Genomic DNA, 25,720 nt, shown 5'->3' with positions numbered 1-25,720 from the left:
AATGAGTTCTCTGTGCAGCGCTGCGGAATTAGTGGCACTAAATAAATAGATGATGATGATGATGATGATGTCTCTGTCATCTATCGTCCCCCCCTGGCCTCACTTCCCTTTTTCTTCACAACTTTGCAGCCTGGCTTAACCACTACCTTTCCTCTGACCTTCCCTCCATCATACTTTGAGGTTTTAACATCGCTATTGATAACCCCTCTGACCCTGTATCCATCAAACGTCTTGCCCTTTCTTCGTCCCTTGGACTGACTCAGTGGACCTCATCTCCCACCCACTGCCTTGGTCACTCCCTTGACCCTACTTCTTTTTCCTCCTCTATTCAAACTCTCCTCACCCGTCTTCCCAATCTGGTCTGCCCTGATCAATCGACCTCTCTCTATAATCATTTCCTCACCACTGTCCTGGATGCTGTCGCCCCCTCCACTTCTGTCTGTCATCGCCACTTATTTCCCCATCCCTGGCACTCCAAATTCACCCGCTTCCTTCAAAAGTGCTCTCATGCTATTGCCTCATTTTAAATGTATCCTCTCTTCCTACAGCTCCGCCCTCTCCCTCGCTAAACAATCTTTCTTTAAGTCCCTCATTTCTTCTCACTCCTCTAATCCCTGCTGCCTCTTTGCCACGTTCAACTCTCTCCTCACCACCTGCCCCTCCTATCACACTCTCCCTCTCTTCTACCAACTTTGCCTTTTTTTTATCCTCCAAAATAAAGAGCATCAGACTCGACATCTCCTCCTCTCTTCCCTCTCCTGCCACCCTCGTCACTCCACCTTCCTCCAACAATCAACTCTTGTGCTTGTTCTGCCCTTCTACGGGTGAAGAAGTCCACTCCCTCTTTCTTTCTTCTTCCCGTCTACCCGATCCCATCCCCTTTCACCTCCTTTACTCCCTCTCCCCCTGCCTGCTTCTACCTAGCATACCTCTTCAACCTGTCTCTCTCCACTGGCATCATCTCCTCCTCCTTTAAACATGCCCCTATCTCTCCCATTCACAAAAATCCTAATCTTGATCCCACCTCACTCGCCAACTACCGCCCTATTTAACTTCTCCTGTATGCCTCTATACTACTCGAGCGGATTGTCTGCAACCGCCTCACCAGTCACCTCTCGGATAATCCCCTCTCCAATCTGGTTTCCGCCTTCCCCCCACTCCACTGAAACCTCCCACGCCAAAGTTACTAATGATCTCAACTCGACTAAATCCAGGGATAACTTCTACCTGCTCGTCTTCCTGGACCTCTCCTCTGTCTTTTACACCATTGACCACCCCCCCCTCTGTTGCAGACCCTTCTCTCTCTCTGCCTCTCTGGCTCTCTCCTTGCATGGTTCACCTCTTACCTGGCAAACTGTTCCTTCTCTGTAGCCATGTCTGGTTCATTCTCCCCCCCTCTGCCCTCCCTGTAGGAGTCCATCTTCACTATAACTGCTATTTCTGGAGCTTCTGGAGTCTTGGTATTACTCGTTTATTGTTCTGTACTGTTTTCTCTGTATGGTCTATTGTTTGTATTGTGTATGGTGCTGTTGGAATCTTGTGGCGCCTAATAAATAAAGGATAATAATAATAATAGTACCAACTCGGATCTTAAATGAAGCCAGTGTTGCCCATCATTGTATCCCCTGGACTCTAGTAGACTTTCTATTCCAGCCAGTTCCGAACCAAACTGGTTCAAGACTATCTCTGGAGGATGTGAAAATTGGACACTTTAAAAAACCCTGCAGGGGGGACTAGCGGGTGTTCCAGGATTTCTTGATCTTGGTGTAGAGTTTTATCTCTCACCAGCTCCATCATGATTACTGCATCTGATCCTGTCTTTAACCTGTAACTACCTTACATGCCCACAAATCTCTCCTCCATCTGCAGTTGCTCGTGGGTTTGTTCACCTGGTACGTTTCCTAGAACAGGGAATCTGGCATTCAGATCCCTATCACGGTGATAGAGAGCATTGGCTGAGTGGCGGGAAATATCAAGAGATTGAGAAGTACCGCAGAATTATTTCCCTTGCAGCATGTTCGAGATTTTGGATCCTTACGGAGGGATGTGTACCCCGCTGCTGGACCACGGAATAACCCCAACCCTTTCCCTGGCCTGTCTGGAATCCAACAACTGTTCCATTTATAATTGTTGTTCTGTTAATAACACTAATGTTTTGGGATGTTTGATTTGGAGTGTGTTGAGTACTTGGGGTGCTGATTTTAAGTTTAACTATTTTTATGGTTATTGTTTGCATTAGATGTTCGTATTTTGCAATAAAGTTACATTTGTATCCTTTCTATCTCTCTTTGTCTGTGTGATCCCTGAACCCGTAAATACCAGGACTTTCCTCTTGGTGTCTATCCTAACACAGGGCCGTCTTTCCGACTGGGTACGATGGGCAGGTGCCTGGGGGCCCAGCGGGAAAGAGGGCCCTAGGCAGGATGAAAATAAATAATCCTGTTTAAAAAAAACGCAAAAACTTACCTTTTGCAGTCACATGACCTGACCACCTGACCGTTCAGGTGGTCAGGTGGTCAAGTCATGTGGCGATCCGGCTCCCTCCCTGGTCCCCTCCTCCGTGCTGCGTTCGCAGTGATTGTCGGGCATGATGACATCATCACACCCGACATTCACTGCGTGCGCAGCATGGAGGAGCGCAGCACGAAGCGAGGACTCAGAAAAAAGAAGAGAAGGGGGTCGATCGGAAGGTGGGTTAAGGGGACGCTGAATGAGCACATGTAAAAAAATAGTGACATATACCGGTATATTTATCTATATCTATATCTATATATGTTACTTTTTTTTTTTTACACACATATATGGGCCCCGTTGCACTGCTTTGCCCAGGGACCCACAATGTTGTTAAGATGGCTCTGCTCTAACATCATGGTATCATCACATCCTTATAAACATATAGTCAAATATTTCCTTATTTACGTTAAAATGTGTAGCACAAAAAAATATTTTTAAAAATTATTATTGCAGTACCGTGTTAGCCAGAAAAATCTATGTAATGTTAAATACTTTTGTGTAAAAAAAACCAAAAGTATTATAGGAGTTAAAATATAGTTAAAATGATTAAGCCTGTCCACAGATTCTGTGGATTAATGAATAAAGAAGCACTGGAATGGTTAAAATGAGTTATCTTTGCAACATAAGAATGATAGACACCGAAATGAACACAGTGGAACATGAATATTGATGTCTGTAAATCTTATTTTAATGAGCTTAGTCTTTCTGTATGTAATTGACTTTAAGTGTAGCTCATAATCTCCACTGACTTTATGGCTGTCTTCTAAGGTCAAGGTCAATATAACAAACCATTGGATTAACATATACGCCTCCGTCTATACAGACTGTCAGTGTTAATGGTTACAGGACCAAAACCACTGCAGGAATCCTGTTAATAGATTGTTTTATTGTTTTAGGTAAACAGAACAGAGCTACAACTGATGTGTGGATCAGTTTATACTCTTTATCCTTTTATATTTAGCAGATGTTTATTTTTTTATACACCTATTCTGTAGCTGAGAAATTCAAAAGTGTCTGTCTCTTTAGACAGTCTCATCCAGTTTAAAAAGTGACATCACACATGGTTCACTGTAGTGCAGATCCTGGCATGGATCTGTTTGATTGACAGTCCCCACACTACAACCTGTATGAGCAATGGGACAGTCAATCAGAAGACAGGAGGATGCGATATTCAGTGGGAGGAATTTCACACACTGCCTGGCTGAAGGAGAAGGTTTATCCTGGCAACTAGAGAAAACAATGCAAGGAGTGGTTACAGGTACAACAACTCCAAAACTGAGCCCGCAACTTTCAACAAAATATTTGAAATAAATAATGTTTGCCTTTATTAGAATCCCTGAAAACTATTGAATTTTGACATCACTAAGGTGTCTTTCTTTTAGCCTTGTGTGATCTTATTAAGTGGAGTAAGAATATTCTTTGTATAGTTTAGATAGTACTGTTTGTGTTTTACAAATAGACCCATTCTATGGTATTAGAGGCAGAACTAGCAAGTTGTGGGCCCCAGTACAGGCAGGCGGAGACGAGGCTGGGGCCCCCAACCCTCTGCATCTGCCATGCAGCAGGGCCCATTATCTCCATGGGTCCCGACGCACTGCATCTTCCACTCCAATGGTAGTTCCGCCACTGTATTGTATATATTATAAATAGGTATTATGTACTCAATATTAAATTGTGAAAATAGCTGTGTTCTTCTTTATTTTGGACAAAATCCACCCCAAATCTTAGAATTTGCATACATTATTGCTTCATTTAGCTAACCTCTTCCTCAAATGTTGGGCTTACAATTAAAGTTTTTGTGTGGCTTTGGCACAACATAAACAATGTACAGTAAAGCAGATCAATATCTAGCGCACAAAATGGGTTAAATAGAAAACAACGAAATTAGCAGGCACAATCTCAGCATTCTCTAGGCTCCTCAGAGATTCTGACCCCTGATGATGAACGAGGTTAAGAATAAGTCATTGTCATGGTGAGGAGGGAATGATCTGCTTGGATGAGAGTGATGGATGTTACCTCTTATTCCTGTACTAGGATCTTGAAGTTCTAATGCCATGTAATGGAGCTGTTTCTTTGATGTAGGGCTGATAGGAATATTTACATAAGTTGATGTCTCACTGCGAGGTCGGTCAGAAAACAGTGACTCGGCTGGATAATCTGTTGCCCCTGCTGACCAGATGAAGCAGACATATTCTGATTAATTCATGCTTGTGGCATAGCTTTGCAGCTCAGTTCTGTGAATGTTAGTGATGATAAACACTGTAGCACAGGCAGCTGAGATTTCTAGCACATATGCAATAAAAAAAATTCCTGTATACCCGTGTTGTATGTTTCTATGTATATTTCCAATTCTATTGTATAGTTTTAGTATGCTAATTGCAATCAATAGTCTGTGCAAATTTTCTGTGCAATCAATAGTCTGTGAAAAGTCTCATATTACTCTATAAATATGGGAGTGATTAGCCAAAAGGCGATCTAGGCAAGTGCCTAAGGCTCAGATCTATTGGGGAGGGGGATTTCTCAACATGCAGATTTGGTCTAGCTACTGTCACTGTCCTCTATGTTGCATACTACAGATACTAATACGGATTTGCCAACACAGAGGAAACTGACCAGCCAATCATTGTACAGTTTGGGCATACTGTAAAATACTTTCTCAAAACAATAGACCACAAAAAAGTACCAATATCAACAAATCAACTTGTGGATAAAGTAAGAACATCTTAAACTGAAATTGACTATTGTAATAGCCAAATTAAGCTCTTCAATAGTCACTTACTAAGAGCTATGCCAGTGTTTTGGCATGTAATACCCAGTTTTATAGCTGACTTATAAAACTTGGTGTAAGATACTAAGGTACTAAGAGAGACATTTGCACTAGGCCATTGAAAGCTAAATTGTGATTGGTTGATAGGGATAACAAGTTTGCAAATACAGGTTATTTTGGTTAGGCTTAGCTTTTTGGATTCCAAGATCCCTGTTTGCAAAAAAACAACAAAATGGAGGCAAGAATAAGTTAGTCATAAGGATGATGAAATGAAGGTGGAGTACATGATGGGAAGAACTTCAACAATGTGGCTGTAAAATCGGACAACAAATAAGCATGACAGAATTAATCAATGAGGAATAATCAGGCAATATAAAGAAAGATTGTAAATGTACAATTATTGTATCAAATGCAAGTAAATCTACAGTTAAGGAAAATTTCCTAAGGTTATTCCAGTAAGTTCAGCAAAATAATTAAAAACAAAATCCCTATAAAACATATGACCGAAAAGTAAATTTTGACAGTAAAAAAGTTGTTTGTAATGTACATTTGTCAATTTTCTTTTAGATTCTTTCAATAGTTCATCATCATCATTTATTTGTAATAATTTAGCACCAGCAAATTCCGTAGCGCTATACAATTGGGAACAAACAGTGATAAAACAATACTGGGTAATACATACAGACAGAGAGGTAAGAGGGCCCTACTCATAAGTAAATAAAGTAATACAAAGATGCATGTAGCTAGGTGAGGGCAAGAACACAGAAAGAGAGAGGGCCCTGCTCATGAGAGCTTACAATCTAATCGGGTGGGGTGAGTTTGAGACAAGAGGTAGAACAAAACGGAATAGTGAGGAATAGTGAATGCTAAGGTTCACTTGGCCACCGACAGCAGAATTAGGTGGGAGACTGGTATGCCTTGACAGAGAATTACGTTTTTAAGAAGCATGTAAAACTTTGCAGGCTGGTGGAGAGTCTCAAGAAAAAGTCTGGATGTGAGAGGGAATGTCAGGAGCCGAGGTGCCAGACATTGGTAGAGCGGAGAGCGTGGTAGGAAGTGTGAACTGAGAAGAGGTCAGAGATATATTGACTGAACATTTGTAGGTTAAGGTGAGGTGTTTGAATTGAATTAAGTAGGAACAGGAAACAAGTGGCAGAACGGGGAGGCAGAAATGGAGCATTGGGACAGGAAAATCTTACCATGGCATTGAAGGTACATTGAGAGTGGAGAGATATGTGAGAGGGAGGTGGGACAAGAGAGGGTTACAGTACTCAAAATATAATAAGAAAGTGGATTAGTTTTGGCAACCACAAGGATGGAAAGGGTCGTATACAGGCAATGTTCTAAAGGTGGAAGCATCAAGCCTGGGAGAATGACTGGATTTGGGTAGTGGAGGAGAGGGTAGAGCCAAAGCTGACATACAGCTAGCAGACATAAGGAACAGAGGAGAATGTGGTGTTGTCAACAGTTAGAGAGATGGGGTGGTCGTAGGCTCTAGGAGAAAGGAAGATGATGAGCTCAGTTTTAGTTATATTAAGCTTTAGGTAGCATTGGGACATACAGGAGGAGATGGCACAGAGACAACTGAACACAATAGAAAGGAGAGAAGAGCGGTGGTTAGGGAAAGAGAGGTAAATGTGCGAGTCATCTGCATAGAGGTGGTATTGGACACAGAAGTATCTGATTAGTTCTTCAGGGGAAGAAGTGTACAGTGAGAAGAGCAGAGGGTCAATGGAGGAGTCTTGTGGGATCCTAACAGATAGAGGAAGAGGCAGAGAAAGAGCAGATGGCAAGGTAGTAAGTGAGTCAGGAGAGAACAGAGCCACATAGTCATGTAGTCAAGGGTGTGCAGGAGGAAAGTATGGGCAATGGTGTCCAAAGTGGCAGAGAAGTCCAGGAGGATGAGTATGGAGGAGTGGCATAGACTTTGCAAAAAAAGATTACTGCTGATTTCAGTGAAGGCATCTCAGTGGAATGAAGGGGACAGAAATCCAATTGCAAAAAAGAGGGAGTGAGAGGAGAGAAAGCACATGAATAGAGAGACAGGTTCCAGAGAATTGTTTTGAGAAAAGGGTGAGCTAGGTCCGGGTAAGCATTGGGGTAGAGAGAGCTGAGAATGTTAATGAGATGGGGAGAAGACAACAAATTACCTCTTTCCCAAAAACAGACGGGAAAGAACAGATGGTGGATCAGAGAGATTGGGTGATAGGGAGAGTAAAGAGGTCGGGACCTGGCAGGAGAAGGTATCTTGATGGATGGTGTCAATGTTAACAGTAAAATGAGTGGAAAAGTCAATGTCATATTACAATGAAATAATAAACTGCCACCTTCGCATGTAATGCAAAAATAATTAACTCATTCCAATAAGATTAGATTTTAAAAGACAGAATGTAAAATCTGATTGGACAATTGCCACATTGGCATGTGTGGAGTCATCATCCAATCATAATGCATAGGGTCTCTTGCAATCCAGTTATTTGAAACCATCCACAACTAAGCCTTACACGTAGCCAAATTGGTTACAGATCTGATTTGCTGTATATTTGCGATGAGCAGTTATCTTTCACAAATTCTCTCCCCACTCATGTCTAGAGCTGCATTGTGTCCTGAAAATCCCACAGCAGTTCTCATCTCTTGCTGCTAAAAATCTAACGTAACCTCTCATTACCCAGACTCCTGCTGCATGAGTTAGCACAATTAAAGAGAGTAGTAATATTTGACTGCATTTGTAATTCAAAAGGAAACAAGATTTTTTTATGGACTTGGGTGTCCCTGTATACTAGAAAAAAAATGTAAGTTGTACTTCACCACGTTATATGTTCTGCCATCATACATGACTCCAGCCTGTCTACTACAAAGTCATACATGTGAACGTGACATGTTGGGCGATTTCTACTGACTTACATGAGTTTGGCAATTTCAGCTGTAATGAATGTATTATATTCTGAGAATAAAGACATTATATACACAGTGGCGATTGAAATGCGTTTACTTTATATGCATGTAAAATGCACGTAAATATACAAATATTTATGTCCTCTTTTCATACAATGATTTTTAATTTCACATCCGTTTACATGCACTTAATGTGCATTTAAAAAAAAAAAAGCATGTTGGACATATAATTTTAATACCAGTGTGTATGTAGTTTATGACTGTGGGGCAGAACTTTTACAGAAATCGACCCACACTCAGTGAGCTACTCCTGATTCATTTTATGATCAATCAGAGCTTTGTGACACTCAGGGAAATAAGAATATGCTATTCATTATTCTATACAACATAAGAAAAAAAAATTCAGCTGCACTTTAGCAAACAAGAAACAAATGGTGTAATATACTAAGGATCATCATCATAAAAATGCACAAACAAAACCCCCCAACATTAAAAAAAACACAAACATTTTTTTTCTACTGAGAAGCACAGTATTGCAATCATAGTTTTCTAAAAATGAATTAATGTTTCTCCACAGTTTTTGAGGCTCTTTAGTTTAATGCCTGCAGCAGAAAACAGTTGTGGAACAAGCTCCCTTTACTCGTTAATCAGTTACAAATGTTGTCAGCAGAAGACCCCAAGGAACTCCAGGCTGTGAAACAGTTTATTTCATCGCTGACCCTGCATGAACTCCTTAGCATGAAGCAACCATTTATTTCCTACTCAGAAAGTGACACTGTTCTAGTTTCCAAACCAATTTTTTATCATATTGGGATAAATAATATTCACATTCGCACTAAACCCTCAAAAGCACCATCTCAATATCTTCTCGGAGCATTTCATCATTATTTATATAGCACCACTAATTCCGCAGCGCTCTACAGAGAAGGTACTCAGATCAGTCCCTGCCCCATTGGAGCTTACAGTCTAAATTCTCTAATATACACAGACACAGACTAGGGTCAATTTGATAGCAGCCAATTAACTTACTAGTATGTTTTTGCAGTGTGGGAGGAAACCCACGCAAACATGGGGAGAACATACAAACTCCACACAGATAAGGCCATGGTCAAGAATCGAACTCATGACCCCAGTGCTGTGAGGCAGAAGTACTAACCAATGAGCCACCGTGCTGCCCATTTAAGCATAGACAAGAAGATTGACTCAATGCTTGACCTGGTGATGTGGCTCTTTTTATTTCTAATAACTGGAGGTCTTCCAGGCTAAATATACATTTTCATTGTAACTAATATCTTCCATCCTTAATATAAATGTACCAGTAGCAGTGTTTAATATAAAATGCTCCAGAATTTTTTAATAGTTAAATACAGGGACAGGATTATAGCCTTTGCAGGGGTGCGATGCTATGATGCCCGACCAGTGTTCGAAGTGGGCTGGTATACGGTGGTATGTCATACCGTCACTTCTCCTACTGCCTTCATTGTAACACTATCACATTCCAGTCACTTACTTTATATATACAGTATATTATACAGTGGTAGAAGTGGGGTGTATATGGTGGTATGTCATACCGTCACTTCTCCTACTGCCTTCATTGTAACACTATCACATTCCAGTCACTTACATTATATATACAGTATATACAGTGGTAGAAGTGGGGTGTATACGGTGGTATGTCATACCGTCACTTCTCCTACTGTCCTCATTGTAACACTATCACATTCCAGTCACTTACATTATATACACAGTATATACAGTGGTAGAAGTGGGGTGTATACGGTGGTATGTCATACCGCCACTTCTCCTACTGCCTTCATTGTAACACTATCACATTCCAGTCACTTACATTATATATACAGTATATACAGTGGTAGAAGTGGGGTGTATACAGTGGTATGTCATACCGTCACTTCTCCTACTGTCTTCATTGTAACACTATCACATTCCAGTCACTTACATTATATATACAGTATATACAGTGGTAGAAGTGGGGTGTATACGGTGGTATGTCATACCGTCACTTCTCCTACTGTCTTCATTGTAACACTATCACATTCCAGTCACTTACATTATATACACAGTATATACAGTGGTAGAAGTGGGGTGTATACAGTGGTATGTCATACCATCACTTCTCCTACTGCCTTCATTGTAACACTATCACATTCCAGTCACTTACATTATATATACAGTATATACAGTGGTAGAAGTGGGGTGTATACGGTGGTATGTCATACCGTCACTTCTCCTACTGCCTTCATTGTAACACTATCACATTCCAGTCACTTACATTATATATACAGTATATACAGTGGTAGAAGTGAGGTGTATACAGTGGTATGTCATACCGTCACTTCTCCTACTGTCCTCATTGTAACACTATCACATTCCAGTCACTTACATTATATATACAGTATATACAGTGGTAGAAGTGGGGTGTATACGGTGGTATGTCATACCATCACTTCTCCTACTGCCTTCATTGTAACACTATCACATACCAGTCACTTACATTATATATACAGTATATACAGTGGTAGAAGTGGGGTGTATACGGTGGTATGTCATACCGTCACTTCTCCTACTGTCTTCATTGTAACACTATCCCATTCCAGTCACTTACATTATATATACAGTATATACAGTGGTAGAAGTGGGGTGTATACGGTGGTATGTCATACCGTCACTTCTCCTACTGTCCTCATTGTAACACTATCACATTCCAGTCACTTACATTATATATACAGTATATACAGTGGTAGAAGTGTGGTGTATACGGTGGTATGTCATACCGTCACTTCTCCTACTGTCCTCATTGTAACACTATCACATTCCAGTCACTTACATTATATATACAGTATATACAGTGGTAGAAGTAGGGGTGTATACAGTGGTATGTCATACCGCCACTTCTACTACTGCCTTCATTGTAACACTATCACATTCCAGTCACTTACATTATATATACAGTATATACAGTGGTAGAAGTGGGGTGTATACAGTGGTATGTCATACTGTCACTTCTCCTACTGTCTTCATTGTAAATCTATCAAATTCCAGTCACTTACATTTTACATATCACCACTTCTAAATTTCCACTTTGATTACTGGGCCGACAGTGATTGGGGGCTTGGCAATGCTTCTTCATCCACTAGGCAGGCCCCACGTTCGTTCTTCTGAGTAAAGGTAGGGGCTGGCAAATGCGCAGTAAAACCCCATTTGGGCCTTCAGGAACTTTTTGCCCCACTAAATTTTGATTAGGTTATGTCGCTGGATAGATACAAATGAAAGTCTTAAATCTTACTTTATATTAAAATAATTAATTTCTCTGTAGATGTGCACAGTGAGTTAACACATGCCTGCTATGTCACACCAAGTGACACAGTGTTTTATCTATCTATTATTTCAGATAACTTCAGCCATACCACCTTATACCTACATGCTTACCTATCATGGGCTCCTACCTAAGTAGTTTTTCATGTAGCACACAAATATCAACTTTTAATTTCAGTGCACAAATAAGCTATCAAGCATTTGTGTGCTACATGAAAAAACAGTCAGTATTTAACTTATGTGCAAAACAGAAAACTAATTTGCACCCCTTGCATTGTAACATGGTTTTGTCCAGGAGACTGAAATAAGAAGTTTCTCAAGTTAAGATCCTTAATGAATAAGGCCCTAGCTCCCTATCCTGCATGCTGGTACATAGCTCAAAATACCTTATTGTACTCCTTTCCACTGATGGGCTTTGTGATGATTTTGAACTCAGGTGGTCAGCAGGAATATTTTTTAATTACTTGACCAATTATACTGAACGCATGTTTTATTTTTTGTTTTGTATAGGCTTATTTATTTTTTTTTAACATATTGGGATAAATATCTTTCCATCTTATTTTAGTGATATAGGGAGAGAGGAGCACAAATATAACAACATTTAACTTAGCAATCACAGTACAATCAGCAAATATTCTGATAAATTTGTTTAGCAACTCATAACATGTATAGAGATATGAAATGTGTACTGATAGAGGTATGGTCTATGCGTGTGCTACTAAACTTAGATGTAAGTTTGTCAACTTTACTGATTTGATTATACAGTACTATAGTTTTAACAACAATAGAGGGAAATGATTAGTTTATTTGTGTATTTATTTGTAACAATTATTTATTTGTAACAATTACTACAATAGCCCAGGGTTGGACAATCCTGGCTGCCAGGACAACTAAAAACCACAATCTTGTGACCGGATCATGTCTACCTTTTGCCCCATAGTCCTTTTTGAAGATGGGCAGTAAATGACCTCCCCCACAAAAAAAACCCTGCTGGGAACCATTATAATGTAGTTGTTATAACAGTGTTACAACACTCTATTCTATTATAACGGTCAGTGATTGCTGTAATAGCACAGCGTGTTCAAACAGGGGAGTTCTAAATGGTTCCCCGCAGATATATTACAGAAGATAATTGGAGGGTACAGGAGGCAGGTGAAGTGTGATTGGGGGGGACACAGGAGAGTCTAGTATAGTTAAATGCATACTTGCCAACTCTCCCTGCATGTCAGGGAGACTCCCTGAAATAGGGGTGATCTCCCTCCCTCACCCCCTGGGCTCCCGGGAGAGCAGGGCAACCTCCCGGTTCTCGCCCCCACAATAGATAAGTGGCAGGGGGCAGGACTTAATGATGCAAATATTGGGTCATCTTAGCCCCCTAGGGGCGGGCCAAAATGATGCAATTCATCCTGCCCGCCCCGTGCACCCACCTCCCCCGGGATCTCCCTGAAGCCAACGAGTAAAAGTTGGCAAGTATGGTTTAATGTAGGGCACAGAAAGGGCTAGTACAGTGTGATAGATGATACATAACGGGCTAGTAGAATATACTGACTGTTTATACAGTATACCACCATATTGAATTATTAGGTATGATGCTTTGATCTACCAATGGCTTGCTATTGGTGTGCTGAACCATTGCTGTGTAATACCTCCGAGAGTTAATTGTGCAGATGTCACTGATCACACTGCACTGTAGTAAAAGAAAAATGACATTTCCCAAGAGCCTTTGGGGCTGCTCGGAAATTGTAAGAAAAAGGGGGCGGAGCAAAATGAAACTCGATGAACAGATTTAATCACTGTTTTAACATTTATAAATATCATGAAATTTAGTAACATGTAATTTATTTATGCCATTAGCAGAACTCATATTAATCTAGCATTAGAGTCCATGACTAGTAGTATTAAACGTATAATAGGTGGTTTTTTCATAGACGTTAAGTAACACAGTAACCCTGAGCAAATGTTTTATTATTTGATCTCTGTAAATTGTAAAAAAGGAGAGAAGTTTTTATTCGTTAATAAAAAAAAAAAAAAAAGAGAAGAAAATTATTACTGTATTAGTTTGTAGAAAGAAGTATCCTTACACTGGGGCATTTAAACAGAATACTCTCCTGCTCTCTTGGGTGAGATGATTAATAAATTGCTGTTATTCATTACGTTAAATTGCATGTTGGTCTTCAGTCTGTTTTTATTCTGCTGGGAGAAACACTGCCTTTTTGCCATGGGAGTCTCCCGGAATGTCATGGAGACTCCCGAATTTCTGGGAGTTCTCCCAGACTCCCGAGAGAACAGGCAATTCTCCCTGATCCTGTCCGGCTGCGTAAATGAAATGGAGGGGGCGGGGCCTAGTGACACCATGGACCCAGCATCGTGGCCCCACCCCGTTTTTTATTGGTACAGAGTAGTGATGTCCGTCCTGGGGGCAGGGCTAATTATGTGATACTTCGAGCCCCGCCCCCACACACCCACCTGCACCTTGGACCTCCTGGAAATCATCTTGCCCATGTTGGCAAGTATGATTATAGTCTCAAGGGTCCTGAAGTTCATGTGAAGAGTTATTTTAGGAATGGCCACCATATGGTCATTTTCCATTTCTGTCTGTGATTTTTCCCTCAACAGAGGATTAATAAATAGATATAGAAAAAAATAAACGGTAACCTGTCCTCATATATGTCAATGAATGTTACTAGGTAAACTTTGGGTCATGTATGACTGCCAGCAGTCTGTTCAATAGAATCCCCGAACAGACTGGGAAGAGTCACATCTAACTCGTTTAAAGATGACCTGTCAGGTTTCCATTAACCTACAAGTTTAACTCTGCCTTGAAAATTATTTGCATCTATAATACTTTTTTTTTTTTTTTTTTTACACCCATTTTTTAAATTCTTTTGCGTAAGAAAACCAAACAAACTACTGCTACCTCCATGTCTGCTAAATTACCTAGCACTTATGCTAAGAGCTGCTGTCTTTGTGATAGAAACATAGCAAATAGCATAAATGTTGGGTGGTTATTGCCAACAGCAAAGAAAATGCAGATATTAGTGCTTGCTGTTTACTGTATCAGATAATACAAACGAGAAACCTGCCTATTACTAAGAAAAAGATGACACCCACTGATTACTGGCCAGGAGTATTACTAACGAGCATCAAATAGAAATCATTATTATCATTCAGTTTATTTTTACACTAGAATTAATCTGCAAACCTGACAGAGATGGGGAACATCAGTCATCTAGATTTTGTGAGCTGCACATCATTATTCACAGAGCAAGGTAGCTAGCCTGTCACCCTATCAGGCATTAAATACAGCATTCTATTTAAATTATTGGCCACAGATGTGCACAAACTGGAATCAGCAACATTTCCAAAAAATGCCAAAATGTCCCAGCTTCCTTCATCAGGATGAAGCAGTGATAGAGCCAGCTGTGACTTGTGAAACGCGTGATGCTGGTGGCTCAGAGGAGCTTGAGATGTGCTCTTACTCCTGAGACCATTATATAACGCAATATGACTTTTGTGCATTCTCTGCTTGACGTTCTATATGTTCAAGGTACTGCTCCATCATTTTATTATTGTTTCAGACATAAACAATGGATCTCTAAATTGACAAAACAAAAAGCTTTTTGGAAACACCAGTTGGGTAGGTGTGATTCTACATTGTAAGATTTTGCAATTTAAGACCACAGATCGACTATGGAATTATTATTTTTGTACTGGAGCACCACATATACTATGTGGACAATTACAATTATTTAAGCTATCTTCTCACCTACATAAAGTGAGTAGTTCTATATTAATCTTAATAAATATTTGCACATAGAGTACACTATTGTGCTTTTCATTTTTCTCTTTCTCACGGAACGGACCACTACACTGTACCCCAAGGGAGATTAAAAATTGGTACAAGATTTTTAAACACCTCAGGGTAGATTTATTAAACCTTGTAAAACGGAAAAGTGGAGGTGTTGCCCATACCAACCAATCAGATTCTAGATGGCATTTATCTAGCATATTATAGAAAATGATAGCTAGCACCTGATTGGTTGCTATGGACAACACCTCCAGGTATCCTTTTTAGAAAACTTGAATAGTCTACGCCCTATTCTGGTTGAGTTTGTTTTCACATATCTGAACTATGTCATTTCTTCTATGCATTGGATTTAACTTGAAACTTTGAATTCATTCTGAAGTGCCTTCTGGGAGCCTCTAGATTATCCTTAAAATGGATAATAGACTTCCAGATTTCTTGATCATAAAAAGTATGAGATTTTCAACTATCCTCTGGCACGGTCCATTTTTCCTCTACTGGTGACACCCTCCTACAATTGGGATAGCATGTTGGTGTGCAGTTGACACTTACACTGTGAGTGGTTGGCTTGGCCGAGCAGCGCCAGTAGGAGTAGTCAGAAATGACTAACTACTGAAATCTGCGGAAGCCACAATATCTTGATGGAGCATGGTGATGTAGTCAACCCATATTATCACAGCTTCTTTTACATTAGATAGTCCATTAAGTTGTATGATTATATTCTTGTGTTAACTAGACTTAAGCATGTGGAAATCCTGGGAGTTTAATGTCCATGCGTTTCTTCTGGTGTTAACCAATACTTAGCAAGATCTTCAGATCATGGTAGCATTGGAAAGATCCCATGATTTTTCTTACTAATTGATTTCCAGAAAATATTTGACTGAACTGGGTTTACATTTTTAAGATCCTCTGATTGTATGGCCTTTCCCAGCTTTCATTTAATGTATTTGTGAAACTAACTTGAATCCTTCACACAAGAGCCTTAAATGGAGTTCAGGGCTTGTGCACAGCTATGTTAACTAATTCCATCGCTCCTCCATTACATTTTTGACAAGCAAACCCAGCAGGCACAAAAGCTGATCATTCACCTGTATTGAAAGCATGTTCTCCTTTCCAGCATCCCTCTTCCAACATTTGCCTTGCTAAGAAAGATTCTAAAAAATTATTTTGAATTTTCTGTATTCCAATGGTCATTCATTCATTCGACCAAACGAAAAAAAAAAAAAAAAAGTGTTCTGGTCTTTGTCCAAATAATTTAAAACAAAAAAGAGAATATACTCAAATTAAATAAAATGCAAACATTAAATACAGTCATGGCCAAAAGTTTTGAAAATGACACAGATATTATTTTTCACAAAGTCTGCTGTCTCATTTTTTATGATGGCAATTTGCATAAACTCCAGAATGTCATGAAGATTGATTAGATGAATTGTAATTAATTTCAAAGTCCCTCGTTGCCATGACAATGAACTTTATCCCATAAACAACACTTCTACTGCATTTCAGCCCTGCCAAAAAAGGACCAGCTGACATCAGGTCAGTGATTCTCTCATTAACACAGGTGAGAATGTTGACAAGGACAAGGCTGGAGATCACTCTGTCATGCGGTTTGAGTTAGAATAACAGACTGGAAGGTGGTACTTGAAATCATTGTTCTTTCTCTGTTAACCATGGTTAACTGCAAGGAAACACGTGCAGTCATCATTGCTTTGCACAAAAAGGGCTTCACAGGCAAGGATATTGCTGTTAGTAAGATTGCACTTAAATAAACTATTTATCGGATCATCAAGAAGTTCAAGGAGAGAAGTTCAATAGTTGTGAATAAGGCATCAGGGCGCCTAAGAACATCCAGCAAACGCCAGGACCTTCTCCTAAAGTTGATTCAGCTGCGGAATCGGGGCACCACCAGTGCTTGCTCAGGAATTACAGCAGGCAGGTGTGAATACATCTCCAGGCACAGTGAGGCAAACACTTTAGGAGGATAGCCTGGTGTCAAGAAGGCCAGCAAAAAAGTCACGTCTCTCCAGGAGAAATGTCAGGGACAGACTGATATACTGCAAAAGGTACAGGGATTGGACTGCTGAGGACTGAGGTAAAGTCATTTTCTCTGATGAATCCCATTTTAGATTGTTTGGTCGCATCTGGAAAAACGCTTGTCCGGAGAAGGAAACTTGAGTGCTACCATCAGTCCTTGTCATGCCAACAACAAAGCATCCTGAGACCATTCATCTGTGGGGTTGCTTCTCAGTCAAGGGAGTGGGCTCCAAAGGAGAACTTGTGGTCAATCCTCAAGAGGCGGGTTGACAAACAAAAACCCACAAATTCTGACAAACTCCAAGCATTGATTAGACAAGAATGGGCGGCCATCAGTCAGTATGTGGCCCAGAAGTTGCTTGACAGCATGCCAGGGCGAGTTGCAGAGGTCTTCAAAAAGAAGGGTCAACACTGCAAATATTGACTCTTTGCATAAACTTAATGTAACTGTCAATAAAAGCCTTTGACACTCAGGAAATGCTTGTAATTTTACTTCAGTATACCATAGCAACATCTAACAAAAAGGTCTAACAACACGGAAGCAGCAAAATTTCTGAAAACCAATACTTGTGTCATTCTCAAAACTTTTGGCCATAACTGTACACTCAATCAGCATATCTGTATAGAGATCAATGATCTCTATGAGCTTTGTCTCCTCTCTGTTTGCTTCCAAAGTTGAATGGAGGACAGATGTAATTAACAAATGCACAAGCCAGACAAGTTCTTATTTTTTTTTTTAAAACCAGTCCTTAACAGTCCATGAAAGATGAGGAAGGTTCCCCAAACTTCTTCCAATGAAGTCAACGAGGAAGAGAAATCTTTGGCACATAGGACCGGAATATAAGAAAAGTATATATAAGAATATTTCTTTTCCAGTCCTCTAGACGGAAGGATTTCTCTTTCTTGCTTGCATTCTGATTATGTTGGATTGCTTTGACTGGTCCCAGTACTGTTTGTTTTATAGAACCTACGTGCTCCTATTTTACAGAGTGTTAATGATTCTGAACACTGCTGGCAACCTTGAAACTGATGCGAATAAAAGTGAAGTGTGTGTGTGTACAGGTCCATATGCTCATAGTATTAATCCCTAGTTTGACAGTTGGCAGTTGGCAATTTAGCCTCGCAGAGAGGAAAAGCAATTCCTTTCTTGATCCTTGATCATAAAATGGCAATCATATAAATTCAGTGGATCAATCAAATATAATGTCCTCTACGCGTAGACTTTAAGAATGCCAGTTTGCAACAGCACAAGATTACGTTGCTAACCTGTTGTGGGTTACAAGGCAGTCAGGGGACGCATTAGAGCGTAAGTTCTTATTTGTAGGTCACAGGAACACAGCAGGTATAAGCATTCACAGGAACAGAGCACAATCTTTAGGAATAGTCATGTTTATTGCCCAAAAATACTTCTTAAAAGAGCTGTTACCACACCTGCTAGAAGCAGTAAATGTGAATGAAAAACACATATAAAGGATTCCATTCAGGCATATATGCAAACAGGCACTTAAACTACTGCACCAAACCTAGGGAGTAATGCCGCAGGGTGGCCAATCTGTGAGCGGTTGGGTTCGCTTTACCTATTACCACTATTTCGATATCGAGAAGCCCTACAAAGAAAATCCGAAATTATGAAAAACCGATTGGAAAATAAACAGACTTACCTTCAACCCGACGCTGGAGATCTCCGATGGGAGCACAATGCTGACAGCAAGTGATTCCGATTGGAGAAGTGTTCTGCACTGCAGGCCTACGTCATTGCAACGTCTGACAATAGAAATTTAAAGCCGCAATGTCAGGTTAAGTGTTTAAACACGTAACCTTAGGGGTCCCCACATTGCTGCTTTAAATTTCTATTGACAGACGTCGCAATGACGTCAGCCTGCAGTGCCCACCAATTGTTCAATCGGAATCACTTGCTGTCAGCATGGTGCTCCCATCTGAGATCTCCAGCGTTGGGTTGAAGGTAAGTCTGTTTCTTTTCCAATCGGTTTTTCATGGTTTCGGATTTTCTTTGTAGGGCTTCTCCATGTCGGAATAGTGGTAATCGTAAAAACGACTACCACCGTCTGTGAGAGGGGATAGACTATACTGAGCCACCCAATCAGGACTAATATTGTCTTGGTCAATGGTCAAGAACTTTCTTCTCAAATGTAGCTTATTTTTAGTCATCCACAAAGATGGATACCTCCTCTTGCAACAATGCAGCTTTCAACACAGCAACATTACATACAAATGGTTGAGATAGAGATAAATGGTGTGCCTTAAATTGGATTCAATTATTGTTTATAGTATTCTCTGACTCCCCAATAACTACATATATCCACACAGGTATGGTTTATCTTTGGGACAATTTCCCCAAGAAGACCTCCTGTGTATTTTGGGAAAGTCATTTAATGACAGAATGGGGTTGCCAGTGTAATGCCTTCCCCACCACTTGTCAAAATAGCAAAAAGTTAATTACCATCTTGCATCCTACGGAAAGTACAACAAAAACATGTTGAATCACAAAATTTAACACCTACAGAAACAGACCTCTCCATACCTGTGACATACATCAGAAAAAACAGTGCCTTAATACCTTTTCTGCATTTACATTAATATACACAAGATGCACTCCCACCATCAGTACAGTATAATTACATTTATACAATCATTTCTTTCCATCAGTTTTGTGCAGGTATCCAGCCACAACATCAACTGCTTAAAATGAATGCCCGTACGTCACACATGTCCTAGTGACTTTCAATGCGGGTGAGTCCATCTTAAGGTCTTTATACCTCTCTCTATTGCTTTCCCCTTTGCACTTGGCTTTTTGCCTCTCTTATATATTTTGTTTACTTTAATAGAACATTTGTGTAGGTTTCTCTCAGATGTTGAATAAGGTTGTGTTCTATTCTGCTCTGTATTGTTAAAACCTAATAAAATAGTAAGTGTTTTGAAAACTTAATTATTGTTAATTAGTAGTAACCAGGAGAAAAGAACCAGATGTTAGAAAGAGTGCAGATAAATATTCCACATATTACGATACTTACCGGAGACAACCAACATGGCCGGGCCCTTGTGAGGTTTAGGGATTCCTGGCGCCAGTGTCGAGGAGGCACCTGTAAAATCAACACCGAAACCGTAATAAATAACATTGCTTTATTTTTTAGTGTCACATGAATCACAACCTTTTATTCCCAATCAGATTCTTTTATTTTGCTGGATCAGATCAAGTTCATTTATTGTCAGATGTAGTGATGAATTGAAAAGTTATAAAAATATGAATGTTTGTCTCTGCATCACCCATAAGGTTTGTATTGGAGAGAAATGTTATCAATACTGCATAGACTGTGCTTGACAGATCCAAAGACCCAGGTTGTCACAGCACCTATGCCATACTTGTCCCCTCTTCCGGAACATCCGGGTAGATCTCTCGGACTCCCAGGAGAGCAGGCCATTCTCCCACATCCTGCAGACTTCCTAGTGAAGTGAGTAGGATGGGAGTCTTCATGGCGCGATTCGATGTGAATAGCGTAAAACTTATGCTTTCATATCATTGTACCTCAGGGGCAGGGCCAGATGTCATGATTCACCATGCCCCGCCCCCCTTATCCTCACATATCACCTTCCCTCTGGGATCTTCCGGAGGGAAAGAGTAAAAAGTTGGTAAGTATGACCATTTCACCTGCAGGTGGCATTTAACTATAAGGTCATTTCAAGTCAACCATCAAGTCAGCTGCCATAAGCATACTGGTGGAACCGGACATTATAAGTAAGATTTGAAATTGTCACAGTTTAGGGGGGCCAGCCCAGATCTTCCTGAAGACCCCCTATGGGTACAAATAGCGAGGCTGAACACAAAGCAACAAGTCTCATCTATATACTCAATTCTCTTGAAAAAATAAGACACTGATGGTCTACGGAGATTGCGACACACATTTGAAGCTAACCTAGGAGAGATTAGTGATGGGGCTTGGGGTAACATGTTAGAAAGTTCATATCAAGTTACTGCCTCTGACAGACTTTGCCAAATCAATTTCTCTCCCTACATAGGTTATACCTCACTCCCCTCTGACCAAATTTGGTGGGAAAACAACTAGTTCTTTGCCCCAGATGTAGGAGCGCAGGAGAGGACTTTTGGCATATGATATGGAGCTGCCCAATGGTGTTATCCTTCTGGCAAGAGGTGGGAAAATATATAATAAAACTAGATGTGGGAATATCCTCCATTAATCCAAGAATGTGTTTATTTGGCTTGGGTCTAAATAAGAAGACGCATAGATCCATTAGGTTACTTGTCAATATCCTATTTATGTTAGCGAAAGTGATCATTGCCTAAAAATGGATGGCTCCAGGGGCCCTATTGTATAGGACTGGATTGATCTTGTAAAGGATACTGTAGGACACGAACAGTTTATGTATATTAGTCGTAACTTGACTAAGAGATATGAGAAAATTTGGTATCGGTGGAGGATTTCTCCGTATGTTATGGTGGGACTGCAGGAGATGGATGGTACTATTAATATTATTATTATCTTTAATTTAAAAGGCATACATGACATATACAGAAAACAGTGACCCATGACAAAACATGATACAGAAAGGACAAAAAAATAAAGAACAAAAATATATACACACACACACAGGGAACATGGTAATGAAAATCAAATTATTTCTGGGACAGTGAATGAAAGTGATGGTAGAAATCAGCGAGTAGGCCGAAGCTTAAGAAAACAGGGCTAGGGAAGCAGGCCAAGAGGTACAGGGGGTGATGGAATAGTAAAAGGAGCACACAGGGAAAGAGGGCTCTACTGCTGAGAGCTTACAGACACCTAGCCACTACTATTTTAATATTTGGACATTATAGATATATATGCTTATTTTGAAATGATAAAGACCACTTTTAGTGACTAAGGACACTTTAAAAAAAAAAAGAATATTAAAATGTTTTCTTTATTCCTATATTGCATGTTAACCACCAATATTTTCTGATTTACACTATACTTAAATATTGTAGGTTTGATTTTTTTGACGCTTATTACCCCTTTGTGGGTTTAGCTTTAGTTTAATGTTAAGATTTTTTTATTTTTTTTTAATAATGTAAAAAATTTCAATAAAAAGATTTGAAGCTTCCAGGAAAAAATAGTGTTTAAATCTTATATGATTTACAAAAAAGTGAAAGCGAACGTATTTGAATCTTATAATATAGTTGCTAAACATAATTGTTTGTTGGCATCCATCATTTTAAACTCGGTAGCTCCATTCAAGTGGTTCTGGTACTAATCAGCATTGGGGCTTCACAGATGTGTATAGTGTATGTGCAAGCTGTGATTTTGTGGGCAGAAATCATTGACAACAGGTCCTGGTCATCTCTCTGGATTCCCAGGCTTTAGCCACAGTAATGTGCGACTGACATTTTAATACACCTTAAAAATGCAGCAAGAATGCAGGACGGAGCAGAAAACAATAGTACAAGAGGAGACTGTGTTCTATTCTGCATGCTCCCTACACTTCAACGGATTATGGTGTAAATGGCCATCACAGTATTTATAGGGATCGATAGTCCCTTTTCACAGCACCGTCTGAGGTTAATTCTGCCCAGTTCACTGCTAGTTGATCAGAATGTATTTCAAATGGAGCAGTAAGTTGGGCTATAAGCCTGTATACACGCACACATCAAAGCATAATCAATGTATAATTACAATGAAACTGGCACAAGACATGCACTCACCACTGTTCATAACTCATAATTACTCTGAACATATTCAGGTATAATGGGAAATACTAACAAGGAGAAATTGATGTTCATTGTACTGCCAAAAATACAATGCTTTGCCTACCTTGCAGAGGTGTTGTGGGTAAAAGTCTTGGATGCAGGCCTGTAGCTCCCTGAGGCAAACAGAAATATACAAAATAGTTAAATAGCAGCTATGAAAATCATTTGTTAAATGTGCAGTATTCTAAGCAAATGAGACAGATGGGGCAGCCCATATAGGGAAACAAAAGGCTGCATTTAAACCTAACCACCATCAAGCAGTCCTTCGGCAACAAATCTGTGAGAGGGTATAATATTTTATGTTATATTACTCTGTTCTGCCCGGCCCTCTGGCACTTGTTCTCTGTGTATTCACCATGAGACTTCCATGAGCATCTTCCCTCTGGTCATACGTAAAAGAGTTAAAAAGGACAAACAAAATTCAGGCTGTCCATGTGCTATATCTATAGTGACACCCTTGGTCCAGGTGATAGGGGCACTCATCTTTTGACAGTGTAGAGTGGTATAGCATGGGTGGAAACCAACTGCTCCACTGGCGCTATCTATTTCCTGCTCAGCCGTGAGCCTGACTCACAGCGGAGCAGATATCACAGCGGAATATAACACATTCATCTCTACACTGAGCAACTGCTGCCTTACATAGTTGGTCACTCCTTCCTCCTCATTGGTGAGCAGAGGGGAAGGGGAGGGTGTGACGATTTAAAAGCAGAGGGGCTGATGAAGACAGTTAATTGGAAGAACTGATAAAGTAGAAGGAAGCTGGGGGGGGGAGGTGGAATAACAGGAGAGTGTGGTGGGTCTGTGGGGGTCAAACCAGTAATGTGTATACCAAAACAGTACTACCAAAAATAAAGAAATACATTTTGAATACCACATAGCTCCCAACTGTCCTGATTTTGTTGGGATGGTCCCAAATCGCCAACTTCAAAAGGGATGGGGCTAATGCAAAAATGGGTGTTTTGGGGAGGACCTGGGTGAACTTTGGGAGGATTAGGGATGGGGTTTATTTTGGCCCGATTTAGCATGTCTCAGTTTTGGGAGATATGATACCATGGTTATTTGATTATTTTATTAAATAAACAAATTAATTTTTTAAACTGGTCGGTACTTCTGCTTTGGTACACATATCACTGTAACTAATTTACTCCATTTGCTTAATACAATGTCCAGGGAGTTTAAAGGGGGAGGTGGTTGGAGGAATAGCTAACACTTCTAAACCTTTAGACACGCCCCTTACACACTGGCCCTGCCCCTTTTGGCAGCACGCTGATGCTCCTTGGCAGCACACTCTTTTACACCAACGGGTGGGGGGCTCCTGAGCAGGTACTGTCTCCCTGCACTATGGCATCTTGCCACTCGACTGTATACAGATGAGATCTTTATTTTTTAATTTTTAATATCTACGGTCAAAAAGTATTTGTTAATTTGAATGCACTGCAAGTCATTTTCCATAGTGTGAAGCCCATACACACAGCACTCAGCATATGTTATATTCAACATTTTCTTCAAGTATAAGAAATAGAATTTTATTATTGTTCCATAGGATGCAGCTGCAAAAGTGTAATAGTTAAAATAATATTTATAAACAAAAATTGTTCTAGAATACAAGGGATATAGATGAAAGACTAGACATGTCTATTATTTGCGGATACCTACACAGTGCATATAGCAAAACGTATGAATAAAAATACAATATATACATAATATACTATAGATATGATATAATAGCATAATAAAGTTACTTATTCTTAGGCCAATGACTACATGAGGGAGTCTATCTTGTTCAGTGTACAATGGAGATGTCCTCTTTTAAAAAAATAAATAAATAATGTTCACCAATTGATATAAGATGATCTGCAACTCATACATACATGTGATTTTTGGGGTCCGTTGTGAGGTATAATTGATCACTTTGGTAAAAGCATCCCTAATACATATTAGCATTCATAGTGAACATTAGGAGGTGCTTAGGCACCAGACAGCATTACAAATAGTGTTGTCTTTCATCCAAACTTAGCACATCATTCACTACGGTCATCTATGCGCACTATGGAAGCGCTGCCCATTGGGGTTAATGATCTTTACGCTTCAGTGCACTGACATTAGCACTTGAACATACCTTGGTGAAGTGCGCCAGGGTTGCTCGTAAATGCACCCTTGAGTACAAGGTATATGGTTGAAAAACGGCATTAAAACTTTTCCTTAGCACAAGTGCTTTTTCTTCAGTGTGCCAACCACACAAACATGTTTTTAATTTTTTGTTTGTTTTTCCAGTAGCTGACTGTACTATTTTTTTTACGTTTTCATTGCTGTAACCTTTAAGTTGAAACTTAAAGTATAAAGCAAAAAGGCAGCAAAACACTGAAAAACAACATAAAACAGGAACAAGAAAGGAATCCAACAGAAAAGACAAACTAGTTGCGTGACCACAGTAGTCGATCACAGCAGAAAGGGTAATAGCAGTAATTAGAAAATAATCTTCTAAAAAAAAAACCGCAGAATCAGGTCTGTAACTTTCACCATTAGGGCTTGTATGCACCTTTGGTGCCATAAACTGGGAATTATTCACTAGCTACGCCACTTTTACATAGTACATTCTCTACACTCTCCAATC

The 25,720-nt window shown here is 39.9% G+C and overlaps 1 protein-coding gene across 2 annotated transcripts in view; it reads right to left on the bottom strand.

Moving 5' to 3' along the window:
• Window positions 1-25,720, bottom strand: part of DOK7 (docking protein 7) — a 129,086-nt gene that overhangs the window by 7,365 nt on the left and 96,001 nt on the right. The window contains exons 9-11 of one of the 2 annotated variants that reach the window (XM_075194363.1): window positions 23,171-23,219; window positions 20,381-20,449; window positions 4,531-4,683 (exon numbers count right to left, since the gene is read on the bottom strand). In XM_075194363.1, the coding sequence (XP_075050464.1) occupies window positions 4,531-4,683; window positions 20,381-20,449; window positions 23,171-23,219 (271 nt within the window). The remainder of the gene's footprint in view (window positions 1-4,530; window positions 4,684-20,380; window positions 20,450-23,170; window positions 23,220-25,720) is intronic. The other variant, XM_075194364.1, reaches the window with a different exon arrangement.

This window comes from Mixophyes fleayi, chromosome 1, assembly GCF_038048845.1.
Source record: "Mixophyes fleayi isolate aMixFle1 chromosome 1, aMixFle1.hap1, whole genome shotgun sequence".
Lineage (NCBI taxonomy): Eukaryota > Metazoa > Chordata > Amphibia > Anura > Limnodynastidae > Mixophyes > Mixophyes fleayi.
This window is presented reverse-complemented; position numbering and strand designations above follow the sequence as displayed.